The sequence below is a fragment of the Balaenoptera ricei genome, chromosome 21, assembly GCF_028023285.1.
Source record: "Balaenoptera ricei isolate mBalRic1 chromosome 21, mBalRic1.hap2, whole genome shotgun sequence".
Classification (NCBI taxonomy): domain Eukaryota; kingdom Metazoa; phylum Chordata; class Mammalia; order Artiodactyla; family Balaenopteridae; genus Balaenoptera; species Balaenoptera ricei.
In genome coordinates, this window is record NC_082659.1 from 24,589,602 (window position 1) to 24,611,158 (window position 21,557).

At 34.1% G+C, this 21,557-nt stretch overlaps 1 protein-coding gene across 2 annotated transcripts in view; it reads right to left on the bottom strand.

The window, feature by feature from the left end:
• Positions 1 to 21,557, bottom strand: part of PURG (purine rich element binding protein G) — a 34,574-nt gene that overhangs the window by 7,577 nt on the left and 5,440 nt on the right. Inside the window, exon 3 of one of the 2 annotated variants that reach the window (XM_059909297.1) lies at positions 12,193 to 12,271. The exons of the other annotated variant lie outside the window; for it this stretch is intronic. Within the exon in view, the coding sequence (XP_059765280.1) occupies positions 12,242 to 12,271 (30 nt within the window). The 3' untranslated portion in view covers positions 12,193 to 12,241. Of the gene's footprint in view, positions 1 to 12,192; positions 12,272 to 21,557 lie in introns of those variants that run through there. 2 annotated transcript variants of the gene reach the window in all.

The window sequence follows — 21,557 nt, forward strand, 5'->3', positions numbered from 1 at the left end:
AGAACATATATCCTTGAAGCTGAGTATGATAGCACTTCAAATCCTCCTTATGGGTTAAATTACACTGACGAGATTCTCTTGGTAATTTAAATGTAACTGTCTTTTCATGAGAAGTAAGACTTAGGCCAAATTCTACATTAAAGTAGGTCATGTTAAAGGGGAGTTTCATTTCAGTATTTTTGGAATAATCAGAATGAAATATGAATGTGGTACAATAATTTAGGAACCATAAGGAGAAAAATAGTTATCAGAGAGGAGAAGGAAAGTATGTGTATTTAGTGGCAGGCAGAAAGGTAAAAGAAATGAGAAAATAAGTAGATGAGAGGGATTCAGAGAATGGGAATACTCTGAAATGTTATTAATATTCTCTCAATAATCTGGCAAAATATTTCCTTTGAGTGTCTGTTTCCATAGAACTGATACAGCATTGTAGTACCATATGGTTACTCTTTCTCTTGCTGAATAGTTGTATAAACATTGAAAATGACTTACTACCTTCCCATAAAGTTAAGAGAAGCCCTGTTGGGTATGCTCTTGGTATGTGACTTAGTGTTCTGGGATCTCTTTGTGGTTCTGCAGCTCCTCCTTTTAGAATCTTAAAGGTGGACATGGTATGGATTGGGATGGACTAGCCAAAGGCCAGCTCAAGCCTCTCCTTTATTTAGTTACGTCAAAACTCAGACCCCTCTTTGGTAAGAATAGGATTCTCTTGAAAAAGACAACAGCAGATAGTAAAACTTCCTCCTTTCGATCTATTGGTACAGAATTTACTAAGGCTCACTAGAATAACAATATTATCTTCCCTTAAATATATTGCCACTCCTCAGAATCTCAACTACTCTTTGCTTCAAATGGCAAAATTTAGGTAAATTCAGTTAGAACTTTCAGAAAAACAAAAATGCAATCTGGATGTTGCTTTCATTGTATCCACTCTCTTTCCACGTATAAAACTACAGACCAATGTGAGTTTCCAATAATAACTGATTCATAAGGACTACGTTATATAATTTTAAGAGTGCATAAAAGCTACTGAGGCATCACCATATCGATAAACAATGAAAGCATTCCTTCCTGCATGCTTTGATAATAGAGATATCATAAGAAGTATCTCCTCACTTGGAATTATTTTTCACATTACTTTCTGAGGTCGAAGCAGAACTGTGAAGTAAAATAAATAATAACCATTCTTTGGCCATTGCAATTGCTGAAGTGCACTAGCCCATTATCTCTGTTTTTAATAGAATAATTTAGAGTCTCTCAAAAGAGTATGCACATAACTAAGGTGAGAGAGTTGTTTGAATGTTAGGAGCAGTTATTTAATATTAATATTTTAAAAAAAATTAATATTTAAGGGTATTTTGTCCCCTCCATTCTTACTACAGGTTTGCTGCCATGATTCAACTAAGATACTCAGTGAAGATCTGCTTATTTTTTGCCTGTTTAAAAAAAGCATCATTAGCAATAAAAAGTCACTATCTACTGATAAACTCGACAGATGATCTCAAAACTACTAGGCTGAGTGAAGGAAGTCAAATACAAAAAATACATGTTAATTTATATGAAATTCCAGAATAGACAAAAGTAGCCTATGCTAATAGAAATCAGATCAGTGACTGCTTCTGGAAGTCAGGAGGAGGGGGAGAGTGTGGGTGGTGACTGGGAAGGGGTACATGGGAATTTTCTGGGGTGAGAAAAATGTTCTATGTCTTGATATTTGCCAAAAATGACTGAATGGTATAATAAGAGCTGTATGTAAATTATACTTTAATACAAAATGTTCAACAACATTACAACTAAGCAAAATACTCCTGCTGAAGAAGCATCATGAAGGCTGGTGTCATTCTTCTTTTTTCATTTCAAAACTTCTACCCTCACCATGTCCCATAGAGAGCAACATATCCTAGAATGGGGTCCATGACTAATACTCTGCAGAGGACATGGATTTTATATCAGGGCACCAAACCAAAACAGGCTCTTTATAACTGGAGAAAAATTAAGACACATTCTTTTATGGACCATAGTAAATGTGTCAGCTCTAAGAAAAGATATAAAACATTTTATGTTCAAAAAATACCCTAGAGGGCTTCCCTGGTGGTGCAGTGGTTAAGAATCCACCTGCCAATGCAGGGGACACGGGTTCGAGCCCTGGTCCGGGAAGATCCCACGTGCTGCAGAGCAACTAAGCCCGTGCGCCACAACTACTGAGCCTGAGCTCTAGAGCCCGCAAGCCACAACTACTGAGCCCACGTGCCACAACTACTGAAGCCTGCACGCCTAGAGCCCGTGCTCCGCAACAACACAAGCCACTGCAATGAGAAGCTGCGCACTGCAACAAAGAGTAGCCTCCGCTCGCCGCAACTAGAGAAAGCCCGCGCTCAGCAACGAAGACCCAACACAGCCAAAAATAAAAAAATTAAAAAGTAAATTTATTTAAAAAAATACCCTAGAATGTAAAAGATTTTCCAAGTCAGATTTATTGCTGTGAAAATACTAATTTATAAATGCAGAAAAAAAATTGATAAAATTTTGGCTCAAATGCTACTTAAAAGTAATCATGGCAGTTTGGCCTTCACTCTTGTTTTGGTTCCCCAAGGTGTGTGAATACTGGTGTGGCAACAGTGTACCACTACTACCTAAAGCAGACAGATGAACTTAAAACATTCAGGCGGGAAGGAAACAAGATTTTACTTTATGCTACCTGGTGCATAATCGAGTGTATATATAGTAAATCACATTTTAAAACCATTTTGAATGCCAGTGGTTGGGGCCTAATTTTTAATGATTACCTCACCACTTCAAATCTAAGGGGCCATGTTCATCGACTTTAAAGAGGTTACAATCAGAGTTAAAATATTCAATGAATTCCCAACTTCCTACAGAAATAACCTTATTACACTATTGGATGATTCCAAAAATGAAGTGAAAAAGGACTATTGGTTCTGAGAAGAAAATAGTAATATCCTGAAGAGAATTCAGGGGCAAGTGATGCCAAGTATTTAAGGGCAAAATTAAAACTGTAATCAAAAGCCAGATAATTATTTCACCAAATTATTTCTTTTTATAATTCCAATTCTAACCCACCAAAGGCTTATGCTGTCCTAAACCCATGTATCATACAAAGATATCTAAAATATATAATTTAACTACTATTCATCATTTCCACTAGAGAGTAGAAGAAAGAAATGGAAAAAGTAAGAAATTTCTTTAGCACAATGCCTGGCCTGTGGGAGGAACTCAATAACTATTTGTTGAATCAGTGAATGAATGTTTTCTTTTCCCTGGGATTGTCATTTCTTACCTCACATAGTTGCTTCTTACTATACGTTAAAAATTCAGTATGACTGAAAAGGAAAAGTACAGGCACATACTTAGCAAAAAAAAGTAATGCTCTGAAACCCCTAAGGCCCATGTCATTATTGCTGCTACTGCTATTGTTGACAAAAAAATCTCATAAATATAAATTGACACAGTTGGAAAACAACAACAATAAATTGATACATGATAATCTAATTTTTAACTATAAAAAATGTTCTTTTAAAAGCTCAATTGACACTAAAGGACACTGTTTGCTTCTCTAGAGGCAACAATAAAAACTTACATAATTAATAGAATGGGTAGTTGTGTGATGTTTCATGTAAATAGTTTCTGAAATAGTGAGAGGTTTAAAGGTTCATAAGTACCAAAGAAAAACAGAATGCTAAGTGCTAGAAGATAGAAAAAAATATAGTTTAAGATTATATGAGGGACTTCCCTGGTGGCGCAGTGGTTAAGAATCCGCCTGCCAATGCAGGGGACACGGGTTCGAGCCCTGGTCTGGGAAGATCCCACATGCCGCGGAGCAACTAAGCCCGTATGCCACAACTACTGAGCCTGTGCTCTAGAGCCCGTGAGCCACAACTTCTGAGCCCACGTGCCACAACTACTTAAGCCCGTGCACCTAGAGCCCATGCTCCACAAGAGAAGCCACTGCAATGAGAAGCCCGTGCACCGCAACAAAGAGTAGCCCCCGCTAGCCGCAACTAGAGAAGTGCGCGCAGCAACGAAGACTCAACCCAGCCAAAAAAAAAAAAAAAAAAAAAAGCTCAGTATTGAGATGATGTTCTGTAGGGGCCTCAATTATAACGGCTCCTTTACCATCTTGAAACTAAGGGTTAAAATGTGTATCAACTATCAAAAAAGCTATTTTTCAGAATCAAAAATGACTCATGAACATAATCTTGTAATAGTTTTCACCTTTAAAATAGATAGGTGAGAAAATTCTTCCAGCTGAGAGAAGAAAACAAACACATATTCTAAATGAATCACACATACCATCTCCGACTGATTCTGAAGCAAAATAATAGAGAAGTAGATATTAGGTAGTGGAAAGACCATTTAATAAGGTCTAGCTCAAGTTCTGAAATGACTAGTTAAATGATTTTGGACAAGTCACATGATATCTTTAATATTTTTCCTATTTGTTATAAAATGAGGGTGTTACGTTACTCCAAAGATTCCTTCAGGCAAAAAAAAAAAGTTGATGGCAGATTAAGACAAGAAAATCATAGGTTGTTAAGTTACTACGGATACTTACACCAATACTAGAAAACGGGTGATTAGAATCCTTTTAGCAGTGGGGCAATTGGTCCCCAAATTATGCAAACTGCCTAATGATCATCTTTTTGAAAAACGAAACAAAGCAGTTCTGCTTCCCTCTAGCAATAAAACCATACTTTGCTATTTCCTTGTCTGTGGATAGCTTATTCATTTTCTTAATGGTGTCTTTTGATGAGCAGAAAATTTTAATTGCGGTGAAGTCTAGTTTTTTTTCTTTTATAAAAGTTAGGGCTTTTTGTTTCCTGTCCAAGAAATTTCTGCCTACACAGTTGTTTGCTTTTATATTTTACTGAAAATAGCTTCAAGGGATTATAACTAGCCCAACTAACTCCCTTGCCACTGCTCTACCAGAGAGCTCCTCCGGTAAAAGGAGGTGTCCTTCCAATTTTGCATATGTTTGTTATAGTTTCTGGGGAACCATCCATTTTATGGGTTGGGAAGAATTAATAATGATGCTATTAATATTTATTAAATGCTTATTATGTGACAGAAACTTTGCTAACAGCTTCAGGACATTTAATTTTCTTTAAGAAAATTTTGGCTGACTCTAGGTTCTGTGAAGCAGGAAATCTTATCTGTGTTGTTGTTGATACATCCCCTGGCCCCAAAAATAGAGTCATTAGTAAGTATAAACTGAAAGCTGAGTGAATAAATTCTCACAATAACTCTATAAAGTTATAAAATTTGCCCCAAATTACACAATATGTGACAGAATTTCAACCTGAACCCAGGACTGGCTGACATGAAAAGTCTGTTCTGTACTCTTTACCATTCTGTACTAGGCCACTGACACTGCCTGATAACTCTGTGGGGAACCAGTGCCTAGAAATACAGCTGAAATTATTGCTATTATTTAAGGGGGAGGAGGAAATTAAGTAAAATTAAATTGTTTTAAATTAAAATTGTTGTTTTATTCCTCACAATGCAAAAAGCAAATGTGGAATTTCTATTAAGCTCCTGCATGATAAGCCTAGACATATTGACCTTCTTATATTTATAGTTATGTGATTATTTATGCAGATTGAGCCAACATGAAACTTTTATGGCCACAGGAATATATATAGAGAGAAATTCAATCTCCATGTAAGAACTGAGAATTCAGCCTGCTAATTCCTCAGTGAGGCTACAAAGCCATGGTTAACTGGGAATGCCAGGAGCAAGATCATTTATTCAATGGAATTTCCTAGTCAGGAGAGCTTTAACCACAATGCTTTTGATCCTATTGAAATTCAAATATTCCTAGTATGTATTATTTTGATTTTCTGCTTCAATAAATACAACATAGTGAACATGATTAAATTTCGTGTGTGTGTGAAGGAGATTACTGCACTGTTAACTGCTGTAACGTTATAAATGAAGATGTGGGTTCTTGAGTTAATTTGATAAAAACTTGGAACATCCCTTTCAAACGGGTTTTTGAAAAAGCTTGCTTCTAACTTATTATGTGGTCATTTATCTCTTGTTCATAAGAGTGTAGGGGGAAAAAATCACTAGTTGATTTTTCATTATTAACTGAATTTATTGTACAATGAAGTAGTTTTATCTCTTAAATTCTCTAAATAACACTTTTTGAAGGCTACACTGCAATGCAGTGCCATGACAAGACATGTGTTAACAGGACAGGAAGGGATCTGTATTCTAGCTATTAGGATCCAGTTCTGGAAGGTTCACTAAGGTGGGAAGTTCAGGAAAGAGAGGGTCAAAGTCTCAATAACTAGAGGCAAAGAGGCTGAATCCAGGCAAGTGGTTTCTATATAGACATGAACACCAATATAATGACTTCATATGCCTACTGCCAGGGCCAAAATGGATTGTAGATTCAGTGCAGAATTGAGGCTAAAGATACAACAAAAACAGGAAAATACCTAGAATGTGTTAAAAAAAAAAACTAATTTCGCTATAAAAACATGTGTTTAATTCTAACAGATTTTGATTTCAAGTTTACCATTTAAATTTTCTATAGTGTTAATTATGAGGCTTCAACGAGCAGTGGGTTCCTTATAAACCCTGGTATTTTATTAGATCACTAGATGATCTACAGCAAATCATTTAACCTGCCTTGGCCTGTTTTCTTCATTTGTTAAGTGAGGTTAGTGATATTGACCTAAACTAATCTAACTCAATATTTTCATCAGGATGAAATGAGATCTAATATATGAAAGAACTCTGAAAAATATGTCAAATTATATGAAAAGTATTATAATTTAAAATTCTATAATTCTTCTAACACTGAATTTAATTAGAAAATATTTCAGAACTAATGATCAGTTATAGAAAAACTTTCAGGATAAATGAATCTTTCGTACCAATAACTAATTGAATTTACCCATTAATGGATTTTCACTGCAATGCATCTACAGTGAAAATTATTACAACTTGTGATTTACAAAGACACAGTAGAATCAGGCTTATTCCATTCAGCTAAGACATTGGTGAGTAATTCATAGTTGAGAACACTGATGGATTTTGTAAATCCAGACATATGGAGAGAAAAGTTTATGAAGATATCGTATATGTGATGAGAATGCAATAAAATTAAAGCGAGGATGAATACAAAGGCCTGGAGCAGGGAGGGCAAATACGTGACATGAATGTTACTATTCCTTGCCTTCCTCATCCTTCTCCCCAACTCAGTCCCCATGGACATACAGAAATCACAGCAGTCTTATGACGAACCTGAATGGGGTTTCACAATTTCCAACCTAGAGCTCAGGAAGTCATTACCATTTGAACACAGGCACATGAGATGAAAGAGAATTATTATTTTCATCCTAGGACATCAAAAGAGACTTGGAATGGAGAAGACAGAAATATTGTTTAAAATAGTATCATTGTAGTTCTCTAAATTTGCATCAATGAAATATACTTTGAACACTATAACAGAATGTAGATCATTCATCATATTTAAAGAATAAACTGTTTTCAAGGGAAAATAACATACAGCATTTTATAATAGCTCCAAACACACTTTTCATATATACCAACACACTGCCTGGCCTGTGGCAGATAATCAGATGAGTATCTGTTGAATGGAAAAAATGACAGCTTGATTAGGCTCCAACAGCTGCTTTGAATCAAATAACTTTGGACATGGCACACTTAAAGCTAATGGCAGTGGAATATTTTTCTTTTGTAGTTCATTGTATCTCTAGTCCCTAGCAAAAGGGCTGGCACAGAGGAGCCACTTAATAGTCACTGCATGAATACAAGAACAGGATCATTTACCTATTAAGCAAGGGAAAAGATATTTCTAAAGTAAAATTTAGGATGGGTAGGAAACTAAAGATCTCATATTCTACTGAACCTTAATTTGTGAGTCAATCTTTGAAATAAAATGACATAGTATTTCTTATCAGGTTTTTAAATTATCACTTTCATTCCCACTTGTCGCCATTTTGATTTGTCTGTTAAGTACCGTGATCTTGAAGCAACAAGATTTCAAAGGCAAAACAGGAACAGGAACACTTGTGATTAAGTGAAGAGGGATGATTTAAGTCATCAGCCCGGGGCTAGGTGTAGAGGGGAATAGAAAAGAGGAAGAAAAACAGTCTCTGGTTTTAAACTTAAATTCAAGTTAAAAAGATGGGATTTTTCTATGGGAAAGTAAATTTAAATTTTTAAAATATATTTAATCAAGTTTTAGGCTGTGTCTAAAAAAAATCTTTTGGAACTGGAAGAATGGCCTATTTAAAGCTTTTGGTGTATAGGGCCGAAAGATAAGTCCACACTTTACCAAAGCAACTGTAACTAAATATGAACAATGCCAAGAAGGAAAGGATGGTCAATTAATGTCAGATAAAATAGAGAAGATATAGAGAAAATGACAAAAGCCCAGAGAAGGAAGTTGAAGGTAACTTTAGGAGAAGTTTCACTGACTCCATGGATATAGAAATTGAAAGGTTCTTCTGATCCAATGCCCACACTGATAAGCAAGCTGGAGTCTCCAGCAGTGAAATGACCTGCCCCAGTCCTATCTAGAATGCACAGAGCCAGGGCTTCTGAATGATAATATACAACACAGTACCCCTAGCCTCTACACCACACCTCTGCACACCAGGAGGGCAAAGGAGAGACCTTAGGATTCTTTAAATTCCATGAATGCTTGAAATAATAGTCCAAATAAAAAACACCTAAAATATTCTGGCTTTATAAATTATAGCACAATTATACAGTAGTGAGTAATTTGGAATCCACGTTCATTTTATAGTTATTTTTGTAACAAAATTATTAAAACAAACTTGTCATTTAGAATTGAATTATTAAAAATCTAATTTAAGAATCAAGTTTCATGTTTACCTAGATTAATTTTTTCCCACATAAAACATAAAAAAATTTCCATCAAAGTGTAGATTTTCTGTAATATGTCTCACATCAGAAGCAAATCACCTAATGGAAGGTACTGCTTGAATCCCAGCTTGGCAAGTCATTAAATGGAATATTGGGGTCTTTTTCAAACAATGAGTCAAACAGTAAGTGGTGATTAACAAACCAAATTGCACATAGTTACCTAATGACCCAAAGGATCCTTAAATAGGAGTATAGTTTAGCAATGTTTGAAGAACAATAATACAAACTAGTTTTAGTTATTATAAGTCACACAGGCATCCCTAATTCTAAGTAAATTTAACATTATAATTGATAAAGTAGGTAAGCAGTTGTCAGAAAAAGGCTCAGAACTTGGGGAATTTTCACACGGGAGTTTACTACATTAAAGATTCCTATTGGGACTCCCCTGGCAGTCCAGTGGTTAAGACTCCGCGCTTGCATTTGTAGGGGGCACAGGTTCGAAACCTGGTCAGGGAACTAAGATCCTGCATGGTGTGTGCAGTGCAGCCAAAAAAAAAAAAACCGCAAAGATTCCTACTGGCAAAATATTAATGCCTAGCTTATGTCAGAGACTACAAAGAGAGGAGAAGTTAAGTTCTGGGTTTTTGGCAACATGTGCCCTGAGGACTGCATGATGCTAAATGAAGCTCTGTGATTTAGGGGTGACAACAGTGGGCAGTGGAGAAAGATCTTAAAATGATGGGAGCACTGCAAAGAAAAAAATAATTGCTTAGTATGTTACTGAACCAGATGCACCTCAACTCTTTCATTAAATCTTTTCAACTCCAAAAAAATTTTTTCCCCTTGCTGAGAAAACATTTTTGATTTTATTATGGAAATCAAAGGAATAATGAAATTCAATTTTAAAGAATTTTCTTTGAAGTAAATATTATCAATCTGTTGCAACAGATCATTGAAGAAAAATATCTGGGTGCTACAAAAATTATGGAGTTATTTTAAATGTTCTAAGTAAACTGCATTTTTTCTGAAAAAATCATAAGAATACATTGATATTATGAATTGTCAAATGCATAAAATGAAGAAAAGTTCAGTTATCATTATCCAAGAATCATGGTCAATTAGTTTTTGTGTTAGTTCCAAAATAATTTAAGCCAAGAAATGGTAGGCTTTTTCCTTACGTCAAGATCATAAGCATAAAACCCTAATTATAGCATTTCTGGCTATTTAGATGGATATTGCTTACAGGATTGCAAACTTTATTGAGTTCTTAAAAAATTTTAATAACAGAGTAAGAAACTTTTTGAGGAAAAAACTGAATAAGAAGAGTTTTAAAAATGTTTCTTGTGTTGGGTTTTTTCTCAACTGCCAATGATTTTGAAAACAGCATTTGAAACACTTCATTTGCAGAAAATGCATTTTTATTTATGGCTAGTCCTCCCAAATTATGTTTCTAATGAAGCTACTTAAAGCTAAACAGTTTCATACTGTACTAAGGGAAGATTCTGAAATCATTTAGTGAACATCAACACTGTCAAACACCAGAAAAGTTTCCAATCTACTATACTACTATATACGTAATGAGAAAACAATCCTAGAATGTACGTAGGAAAAGTTTAGGAAATTCCAGGATTTAAGCCTAATTGTCCTGGTAACTCTAACCTCAAACCTTCCACAAACAAGCACAAAGATTCCATTTGGAGTCCCCTAGGTCTCAGGAGGAATAAAGTGCTACCTTTCCCTGTAAATCAGTGGAAAGCTTCCAGGATAAAATGCCCTTCATTCAGTCACCCAAAGATTATAAAGGGCTCTTAATATAAGCACCATTGCCCTGTAACTGTAAATCTTTTTGCATGAGAATTATAACAATACAAGCTATCAGGATTCTACTTGGAGAGCTAAGTGGCAATAATTATAAACCCATTATTGGTGGAAGAAGGGTTCAGAAAATATCTTGCTTATTGAAAAGAAAGGTTGAGAAGAAAGTAGAATGGTGTTGCCAGGGGATGGCGATGGGGGAATGAGGAGTGTTTAATGGGTATAGAGTGTCAGTTTTGCAAGATGAAAACGTTCTGGAGATTGGTTGTATAACAAGGTGAATATACTTAACGCCGATGAACCGTATACTTAGAAGTGGTTAAGATAGCAAATTTCTTGTTATGTGCTCTTTTAAACACACACAAAAAAGTTGAACAAGATCAGAAGTGAGGCATTCAGATTGATTCAGGATATATTTTCTACTCCTAATAAACTTTAACTTTTCTCTGAAAAAAAAGATTGAGAAAAGTCATTCAAGACTCTGAGGGTCAACTTGTGAGAAAGCAAAAGACAAATTACCTATGGACTTGATTCGGGCTGGAAAGACTCAGAATGTTTTGGTTGTGAAATGTGGGGAGTATGCAACCAGTGGTTATATGTCAAGTAGTTTGAATTTGAATTTAGGAGGTGGTGGAAAACTGGCATTCCCAGTGATCACTGCCCAGAAAGCTAGCCAATATGATAGCACACAATCTTAAATAATGGATTTGTGTATTCAGCCTCTCTGAGTTTAGTGAGCTGTAGCTATTACTTGTTCATAGCATAATCAAAAAATCATCTTCCCATGGTGTTATGGCTGACAGTATTATAATTTAAGTAATTCCAGCTAGAAAAATGATATGGGAGAAAGGATGCAAGTCTAAGACCATGACAACAAATGGCCTCCAGACCATCTGTATCAGAATGAGAAAGAGCCAATTTCAAACCCCACTCTGGACCAACAAAATCAGAATCTCTGGGGATGAGGACCAAGCCTGCATTTTTAATTGCTATGTACACTAATGTTTGAGAATGACTGGGCTGAATTTGAAAGGGAGAAACTGTTGTCATTTTAATGGAAGTTAGAACTCATTAAAGGTAAATACAGAGTTTAATGCTGAAGGGTATTCTTGATGACATCATCATGGCCATGGTTCTTTGAGTTCTTCAGAGGCACAGAAGAGATTCTCTGCTGTTTTAAAGGAGGGACCATTGGATTAAAAAAATCTCTTTGGGGATTTCCCTGGCGGTCCAGTGGTTAAAACTCAGCGCTTCCACTGCAGGGGGCGTGGGTTCGATCCCTGGTCAGGGAACTAAGATCCCACATGCCGCGCAACACGGCCAAGAAGGAAAAAAACCCCATCTCTTTGAAGTATTAGAAGAGACATATTCCTAGGTGAGTCACAAGACAGTTTGTGCTCCAAGAGCCAGCTGTCTGGCTAAGCTTGAAATTTTCAGAACTACAATGAGAACATTATAGCTCTAAAGCAGAGATGACAAATAGCAAATATTTGGCATGAATGCTGTTCTTCTCTCTTTCCCTCTAGATGCAGATTTCAAATTCTCAACGCCGCACTTTAGGGCAGCCAATCAACTGTAGTAACAAACAAGATGAAACAAATTTGTTGTTACTTCTCCAGGGTATGGAAGGGGATGCCGAAAGAACTGGTCTCTCTTCATAATTTTATATATACACACACACACACACACACACAATATTTCTGTAGAGGAGTAAAATTTACTTAGCTAAGTATTTAGAAATGTATAATACAGATATAGTTTATAGACTTTGGTGTAATATATTTCAACGTACTCAGGTCTCTTTCTTGAAGGTATTATTAGTTGTCCTTTTGAAATTTGGAAATGTTACAGAATCATAGAAAGCAGAAACAACTGAAGAAATGACAAGAAAAAAGTGGACTCTCCAAGTGAGAACTGAGTTTCATACTGATTCACGCTAGATCCCTGAATTTAGATATTATTGCCGCAGCTACCCTTCTGCCTTTTACAAAGCCTTGAAACTCTCCAGGAGAGAATCACATATTATTTGCAACAGTAATCAATTTACTTGGAAACCTGACCTCTAATACAGATTATCTGAGATGAAATTAGTAAACTTTATGGTTTCTTTCCATCTTAAATTAGTAGTGCAAGAAAAAAATGAAGAGTGAAAATATTATTTTTTCGCTTCAACCTTTAAACAGAATTTATTCCAGATTTTTATGAAGAAAACCTTCATTGGATAATATCCAATAATTTGGTTTTCCAATTTACCATACTATCACTTACATCTTTCCAAATAAACCTGTAGAAGGTACTTTTGAAACAGCAATATAAATACTAAACTTATTCCTTCATATAATCCTTTCTGAAAAGAATGATTAAAAGTGAAACATTTCTTTTAAAAATTATATGTTATACTTCATTTTGTAGGGCAAATTTCATGGAACTTGTCTTAACTAATTCATTTAAATAGTAAAGCTCATGAAAATTTGAAAACTGGTTCTTATGTTGTTTTGCAATAACAAGGGGTGCGAGGAAGTGATAAACTTTTTCTCTTTTCAGAATAATACTAGAAAAATTGAAATCACACTTCTTTATCAAACCTGGTAAATTAACAGAAGACCTGAATGCAAAAGTTCTAAGTATTATTCCTAAGAAATTCTCTCTGAGTTGAAAAGAATTTTCAAAGTAATAACAATCCAATTTTTTTCTGATTTATTAATTCCCTTTATGCATCCTACATTAAGTGTATGTCTAGTCTCTGCCTTAAATAATTCCAATAACAGGGGTGGGGGTAACACTACTTCTTGAAGTTTGTCCTCATATTGAGGTGAAATCTTCTATAAATCTCTATTCTGTCTGAAGCCTACTCAGATTATAATTCTAAGACAAATATTTTAAACCTAAAATTTTAATTGTTGTTATAATACAAACAGGATAGAGAATATTAAAAAAAAGTTACACCACCTGTAATGATCCTTTTGAGTTGTTGAGTATCTCTGTTACATCAGCAGTGAATCTTTTTCAAAATTAGGAATTCATTCATTGTTTTTGGAGCACTAATCACTGAAGTTGGAAATAGAAGTTAATGAACTTGCAGAACTGCCAAGTGTCTATATGTGAATTAATTTAGTGTTTCTGATAGGATGTGATCCACTAAAATGATAGCTGTTAAGTGGCTATGTATAGTCATATATATTAATTATACAGATTTATATATAAAATATGGTTTTGTTAATTATGATCAACACATTAATTATAGAATCTCTTCAGGTTGGCAAACATAAATTATTCTTAAATATGTTAGTTATGTTTTCAAATAATATTCTCAATGAGTGGGTGAAGTATCTCTAAATTTAAATCAATGGGTCCAATTGTTAATTTGAAAAAAGTACCACAAATATACGATAGCATATATATAATTCCTCTATCCTATGCATATAGATAGGACACAGGAAGACAGTGAAAATATTACATGCTTTTAAAAGAAATTTATGTATTTCTATCCACATATATCTTAAGAACCAAGCAGCATTTTAAGCTTTAACCTTTATTTTCTGTTTACTTAGCCTATTTTAGTAATTATGAACCATTTGAGCTACATGGAGTATGTCACAAAACGTAAATTTAAGGGGCTAAACTAATTCCAAGGTCCCTTCAAGTCCTAATACTTAATATTCACTAAAACTTGTATTAACAATTCTTGAGTATAGAAATTATTCACTTTCCTTTCGTAAGACTTGTACACCACAGTTATTTAATAAATTAAAAATATGCTTCAGTCTCCATAAATTTGAAAGCTAAACTTTTCATATAAGGATTCATAATTGTTAATTCCTATCAGAATCATCTCAAGATAGCTGTAAAAAAATCAGAGGGAACTAATAAGAGTTATTAAATGTAATGAAAGGGTAAAAAAGAGAGGAAAATAATTCTTTACCTAACCTCTAGTCAATTTATAAAAAAAAGGTTGCGTGTTTTAAGATTTGTAAATTTCTCAAAGCAGAATGAGTAGCACTGAATCTTTTTCCTGCCAAGATGCTACAGTTGTTTTGACCCAAGTTTCTGCTTTATTATCTTTTGTAGCTAAGGTAAAATCACATCAGCCTAGATTATTGGTTCTTCAAGTGTGGTCCCCAGATCAGTAGCATGGGGTCACCTGGGAATGTATCAGAAACAAAAATTCTTGGTCCTCTCTTCACTCCCCATAACTAAGGAACAGAAACTCTAGGGGTAGGGGCCAGCAATCTGGTTTAACAAACCCTCTAGCTGATTCTTAATTCCCCTAAAGTTTGAAAACCACAGCCCTAGAGTAATGGAGAAAAATGTGGATCTGTAAACAGGGCAGTCATCACAATTTATCCCTCTGGAGGTAAGGAAAAAAAAAAAGAGGAAACGTGGTAATTAAAATATGAAAATGAATGGAATAACGCAGAAGGAGTAGGATGGCAGAAAAAGTTGCAAAAAAAAAAAAAAATCACCCAGTAAAACTCTCACCAATATTGATAAGATTTTTTTTAACATAACCAGTTGACTTCGCTTCATGAAAAATTAACTTGTAGACCCACTGTGGACAGTAATTTGTCTCTTCTATGCCCTTAGGGTAGAATTGGGATAATCATCTATATTCTCATCATCTGATCCCTTTAAAAAATTATTCACACTTACTTGAAATGGTTGGGATTAGAGGTTCAATCTATAAGCTATACTAAAAATCAAATAAATTGGATTTATTAGCACCATACATCCCAGTAATCAGAGGCAGATTTATTTACAGTGGTGGCTGGGGTAGATTATGCTTTATTAGTTGGGAGTTAAATTTCAGAGTAAGTCTTAGAGGCAGTCTGGTCTAACTGAGCACAATCTTTGGCTTGGTGTCAGTAAGGATTCAAATATATTATATTCTGAAACACAGAACCAATTTCTGAACCTCTGGAAAATTATATTAAAATGGGGATAATACGAAGATTAGAAATAGTAGATATAAGGGGCCCAACAAAGCCTAGAACATGGTAGGTATTCAATAAGTAATAGTTATTAGTACTGATAAATCTTGATTGACTCTTCCTTTTGTTACCACCTTCTATTTAAAAATGGTCATGGGGCAATTTTCCTCGAGGCTAAATTCATTTCTGAAATGACCTGTCAATCATGCTAGTCAAAATATTTTCTGAAGACCTACTATGTACTGAAAAGTAGGAGTAACTGCCCTTTTAGGCCATATCATCCCAAGCGAAATGTTTTCTATTCATCTTAAACTGTTATACAGAAAGTACAGTTAAGAGTGTTGAAATTAGTTAAGTAAAGTGAAGCAGGAGCCCTTCTTTCTTAGAGTCCAAAGTGTAGTTCATAGGGCAATTTATAAATTTTCAAAGATCAGCTTTAGTCTTTCTTTATAGTGTTTCAATAGTCATCTGAACAAATATAGGATGGAGTGGGGCTAAGGTAGTAGTGGGAGAAATTAGTGTTCTCAACCACTTTCAACAGGGTACAGCGTACAGAAGGGAGGAAAAAACAGGGACGGAGGTTATTTATGAGTGATGGAGTTTTAGAATTCTATTTTTACCCCTGATGATAGCCTGGTTTACCCTTTTGGGGGAATTTACTCAACAGTGATAGATAAAATCCCATAATAACTCAACTGAACCTTCAGACTATTTTACCCTATTGAAATTTCTAGACTGACAATCATTGGTATAAATCACACTGCTAGTCTGAAGGACCTAGAAATAAAATACAGTTTCTGAAGTAAATTAGCAAATGATAAGTAAAGTTATCACACTAGGTGTGATACACACTAGGTGTGTACACAGTAGGTGTCTTGTATTCCTAAGTCATTATCTCATGATTCTGTTGTTTTATTTGCTGGGTAATTTTGTCACTTAGGTGTGTTCTTTTGGTAAGGTTGCTTACCAAAAGTGTTTGAAATGGGAAACTGAGGAAAATTTCTACAAAATGGCCAGGGTAAAGGACTGCCAAACTAAATTAGTCCCTCCCATCCCACTTAGATTTAAAACTACACTGAAGAAGAAGCAATCAAGAACCTAAAATGGATCTGCTATTTGAGGAGAAAGAGAAGAGAGGAAAAAAACTTCTACAACAGCCAATTCACTCTATAGAATTTGTTGATCAGATGGCTAGTGTGAACCACCACCAGGCTAAAGACTGTTTTATTAAACGTTTCTGCAATCAAATTTTATGTACACAGATATTATTATTATTATTATTTTTTTTTGAAATTGACAAAACACACATGTATACATGCACTTCAAAATATGCTTTCCTTGCCCGTAAACACTGTCTTTGATAAAGAAATAGGCATCCAAAAGACAGGTTTAGGGAGAAAGGTGTCACTCTTTTAAAATCCCCTCTGTTGACAGTGGTGGTGGCACCAATGACTGGAGGACTGGGATGCCTAAGTAAATGCCTCTGAGACAAAAATCTGTGTGATGCTTCTCCTCCCCTCTCATCATCAACCTCTGTAGTTTCTCAAGGCTAAAAACAAACAAATAAACAAACAAACTCATTATGTTTTATCTTTGCACACCCTAGTAGGGTCCTCTATAGCAAAACTATATTGTGCGAGGTTCAGCGTTCTTGATTTTTTGTTAAATGTTGTGATTTGTAACATAGGATGTTCAATAGGACCAAGGAAATTGGGGTCAAAGGAAGGACCTGATTCTCGGGGACCAATGCAATGATAGTTGCAGTGTATTGTTTAGCAATGTAATTTATGGTTATTTCAGGAACAATGGCATTTCAGAAAGTGATGTTAACTTTAAAAATTCTTTTGTCACATGCAATATAGAAAATGATTATAAAATAAGTGATGCTACTTCCAAAAAATGAGACTTCATATAGATAAGAAAAATATTTCTTAAAAAAATTAAAGCATAGGATAGTTATATAGTAAGTATATAACAATTTGGTCGTAGGACTAGGAACAAAATTTTATTGTGTAGCTAGAGAGGTACATGTGTTATAAAACTGACACTTCTGCATGTTCTTTTGGGCATCATCACAGGCTGGTGCATTATTACAGTTGTTTTTAATAAAAAGAGAGAATCTCTTACTCATACTTTCTAATCCGGGTATTATTCTTCTATTTTTTCTTTCACATTCTGTTAATACAGAATTTAAGAAGTTTAGAGTAGGAGGGAACCCTAGCTTCTAGTACAATCTTGTTCATGTTTCATATAAGGAAACCACCCAACAAAAGTGAAATGATTTGCTCAGGGTCAGGCCATACACTGGCAGAATTAGGTCTTATTATTCTTTCTCAAAGGCTCTTTTAAAGGTTAAGTAAACAGGGATTTAGTTTTGAGAATGACTTGTTTATCTCATTTCTATTAGATTGATTTCTTTTGTTATAAGCAAGCAAAATAATCAGCCAACACCTTTCTCTTCTCTATTTCTTCTTTTATATTTGCCGCCTCTAGGCAACAACTTCATCAAATCCACAACAAATCATAAATAAAATCCTGAAGAAGAGTATTATCCTACAGAATCATTTGTTCTAAGAAAAATAAAATACTGAATATTTCCAAATATAGGCGTCTCAGATAAAGACATTTGGCCTCTAATCAGATCAAATAAAGTAATCAGATTTATACCGTTATTCTGATAAAGACTAAAACCAACAAAATCACTTTCCCTCCAATTTTACACTTTGAGCGAATCTAGCTTTTAAATACTATGAACACTTTTCTTAGGGATTACTTTCTCTTTTCTTTACTCCTAATATTTCCTGGGAACAATGAATACTTGGAATAGAATAACACAGAAACTAAGTATAAAGGGGTAAAATGAAAGTACAGACAATGCCTATTCAATCTTAGAAAAAAGTCAACACTAAAGAAGAAACCGTATATTCCACTTAAATGAGTATTTTCTTCATATTCACATTACAAACTAACCTCACCGTAGCAGCACTAATTCATTACCAATAAGCTTTTATTTATTGGTAGATGCCACTGGCCTCAGTAAGACTATGCAATTTCTCACAAAGGATATTCCAAAGAAGGTAAAGTTTGGAAAACAATTTACCAGAAAGCACCAACATGGGAAACTCCTTGATCAAGGATGGAAAATTAATTTTTTTAGCCTAAATTTAAGCAAAACTCTTCCTGAAGGTGAACTACTTTCCTTTTGATCCCTCTCTTTAAATAAGGAACAATACCTATAAACCATTTTAAGCTTCAACAAGTAATACCTGGTGATCTTTACCAATGTTACGGATTCTGCAAAGGATAATGATTTATTCATCACTAAAATAAAAGAAGCAAACTCTTTTATGCTTTAAAAATATATGTTTAAGAGAATCTTGTTTTCTAACAACACTTTTTCCATGTTACAAACAGAAAATCATGCCATCCATTATGGAGATATTATTCTAAAGTTGAAATCAATGCTTTAATTTTTAAACCTTTTAACATTTTCATAGAGTTTACACACACCAACCCACATATTCTTTAATTTGAGAAATTCTTTCTCAACCCACATACTCTTAATTGGTTGCTTTAATTCATAACTATATAGGACCCTTCAGGGTTCAAGTATGGGACCTTTAATTTTTCAGATAATAATTTTTTCTTGGTGGTTATTAGAAAAATGACCTTAAAGTGCCTCCTTGATGTGAATAAAAAGAGAACTATGACTTTTTAGGGGGAGGGGTTGGGGAACTATTAAAGCAACTTTGTTTATATTTTCAGGAATAGTAATTACGCTAATTTCATTTTCAAACAATTATATTTGCTATTTTATATTCTTACAGCAGAAAATAGAGATGGTTTAGTTGTACTTGTAACCTCATAGCCCTTACGTTTTTAATCTTTTCCCAAATCATCTTAGTACCTTTTGGTCCCAAGGAAATCTGACAGACTCTGGGTCCCTCAATGGGGAATCAATGCTTTAAATAATCAGAAGTAGTGTTATCCCTTTGCTTAGTCTTGGATTTGACAAAATGCTAAATGAATTATTCATTAATAACTATACTTTTTCTCATTATAAACACTCATGTTAATAAATCAAAAGATTTCAGCAGGATCATAACCTTTTGCTATGGTTCTAGTACTCATTTACTCTTACAATGGCAAGGTCTTTGGATAAAAATAATAGTAACAGAAATAGTAAAAACTGACTAACAGTGATGATTTATTAAAGCTTTTAAACATGAGTGTTTTTCATTAGAGGACACAGTTAATCTAAAATAAACTTTGGGTAAATAACTTAACATCCTGAACTGTATTACCTCAGGAAAAAGACCAATACTTTTTTGAGGGAAGGAAGAGGGGGAGCTAGGAGGGCAAAGTGGTTTTGAATAGGGACAGGAAACTGAATATTTATACATTTAAAAATTGATATATACATATATTTGCATTTTGAGTAAATTCCAATGGGAGTCATTTGAAATTTCCTTGAGGTTCCCTTGGTGTCATAAATAGTTCAAATTAAATGTAACTATCTATGCATTTAATTGATCTATGGTAACTAGATCAAGTATGGTATCTAGGTAAAAGAGGAAAAAATTCACTTATAATAACAGATCTAAAATTGATACTACTGGGTACAGGAAAGTGTATACGGTATGTTTTCAACTGTATGTTTAAGAAGAATATCTGTATATATAGTACATATGCTTGTATATGCAGAGTAACTCTAGAAGGAGACACAAGAAATTGGTAACACTGGTTGCTACATTTCAGTGTCTACCCATCTGGCCCATTTAAATTTTGTACTATATGCATGTTTTCCTTATTTAAAAATATTGACTAAATAAATTTAAATTACTTAAAAAATCATGTCAAATTAAGGAAAAAAAGATTATTTTTTTTAACATTATACAAGAAAATATACTAACACATAAACTGTTTTTCTACATAAATTTGGGTATGACAGAGTAACTGTGATCTAAAAACTCAATTTTCACAAGACGTGAAATTGGGAAAAACACATTTTCCCTGTACCTCACTGCTACAGTATTGTGGACTATGGATTGTCTCAACAGCATACTAACATCCCTACTCTCTTCCTCTAATGGGCTAGCCATGAGCCAATATTTCTCTATGAAATTCAAGAAATCTTTAAGGAAACTCCAGAAAGATTTTAAGAATCTTATTTGGCAGTGATAAATATTATACCTGTATTATTCTGTTGGCATAGAATCAAATTTAAATTCTCTTTGTGGTTTACTTTAGATTTTATCCTGCCAAAGATGTTTGGTGTTTTGGTAAAAGAGAAACTTCAAACTATGTGATGACTAAGCAAAGCTCTTACATAAAGCTTGGAATAAGATTTTACAAATAGTTCCAGTGAAAGACATTTGGAAATAAGCAGGAAAAAAGAAAATCTCACACTTACGAAAAAATTATTTCCAGAACACTACTTCAAATTTGCAATTAAGTCCTATTTACTTAAGTATTAAAATAAACCATAAAACAAATTCTAAAGGAATGATAGTACATACAGCAACTTCCAATGGTAGCTGCTTATTAAAACTGAGTGTCTGAGTGTGTATTCCAATTTCATCCTCTTCAAATTGTGCAGCTCAGATAAATGTTTATTTTACTGAAAATATTTGCAAAATTACAATATAAATACATGATTATATTAAGATAGGATCACTATATATAATGTATTCTTATCCACAAATATAAAATGAATGCAGTAAATATAGTATACTCTTGATGAATTGTTAGTACACAGTGTTGTTAGTAAAGTACATACAACCTATTATTAAGCAACAATTATCTAGTTTTCAAATGTATATCTTAGGAAGTTTGCAGGATGGAAGGATACACTAAGTCCCCTAATACCCTTTTTGGTTGGTGAAAGTTAGTTCTTCTGCAAGTTTTGAAATAATATCATATTTATTTTAG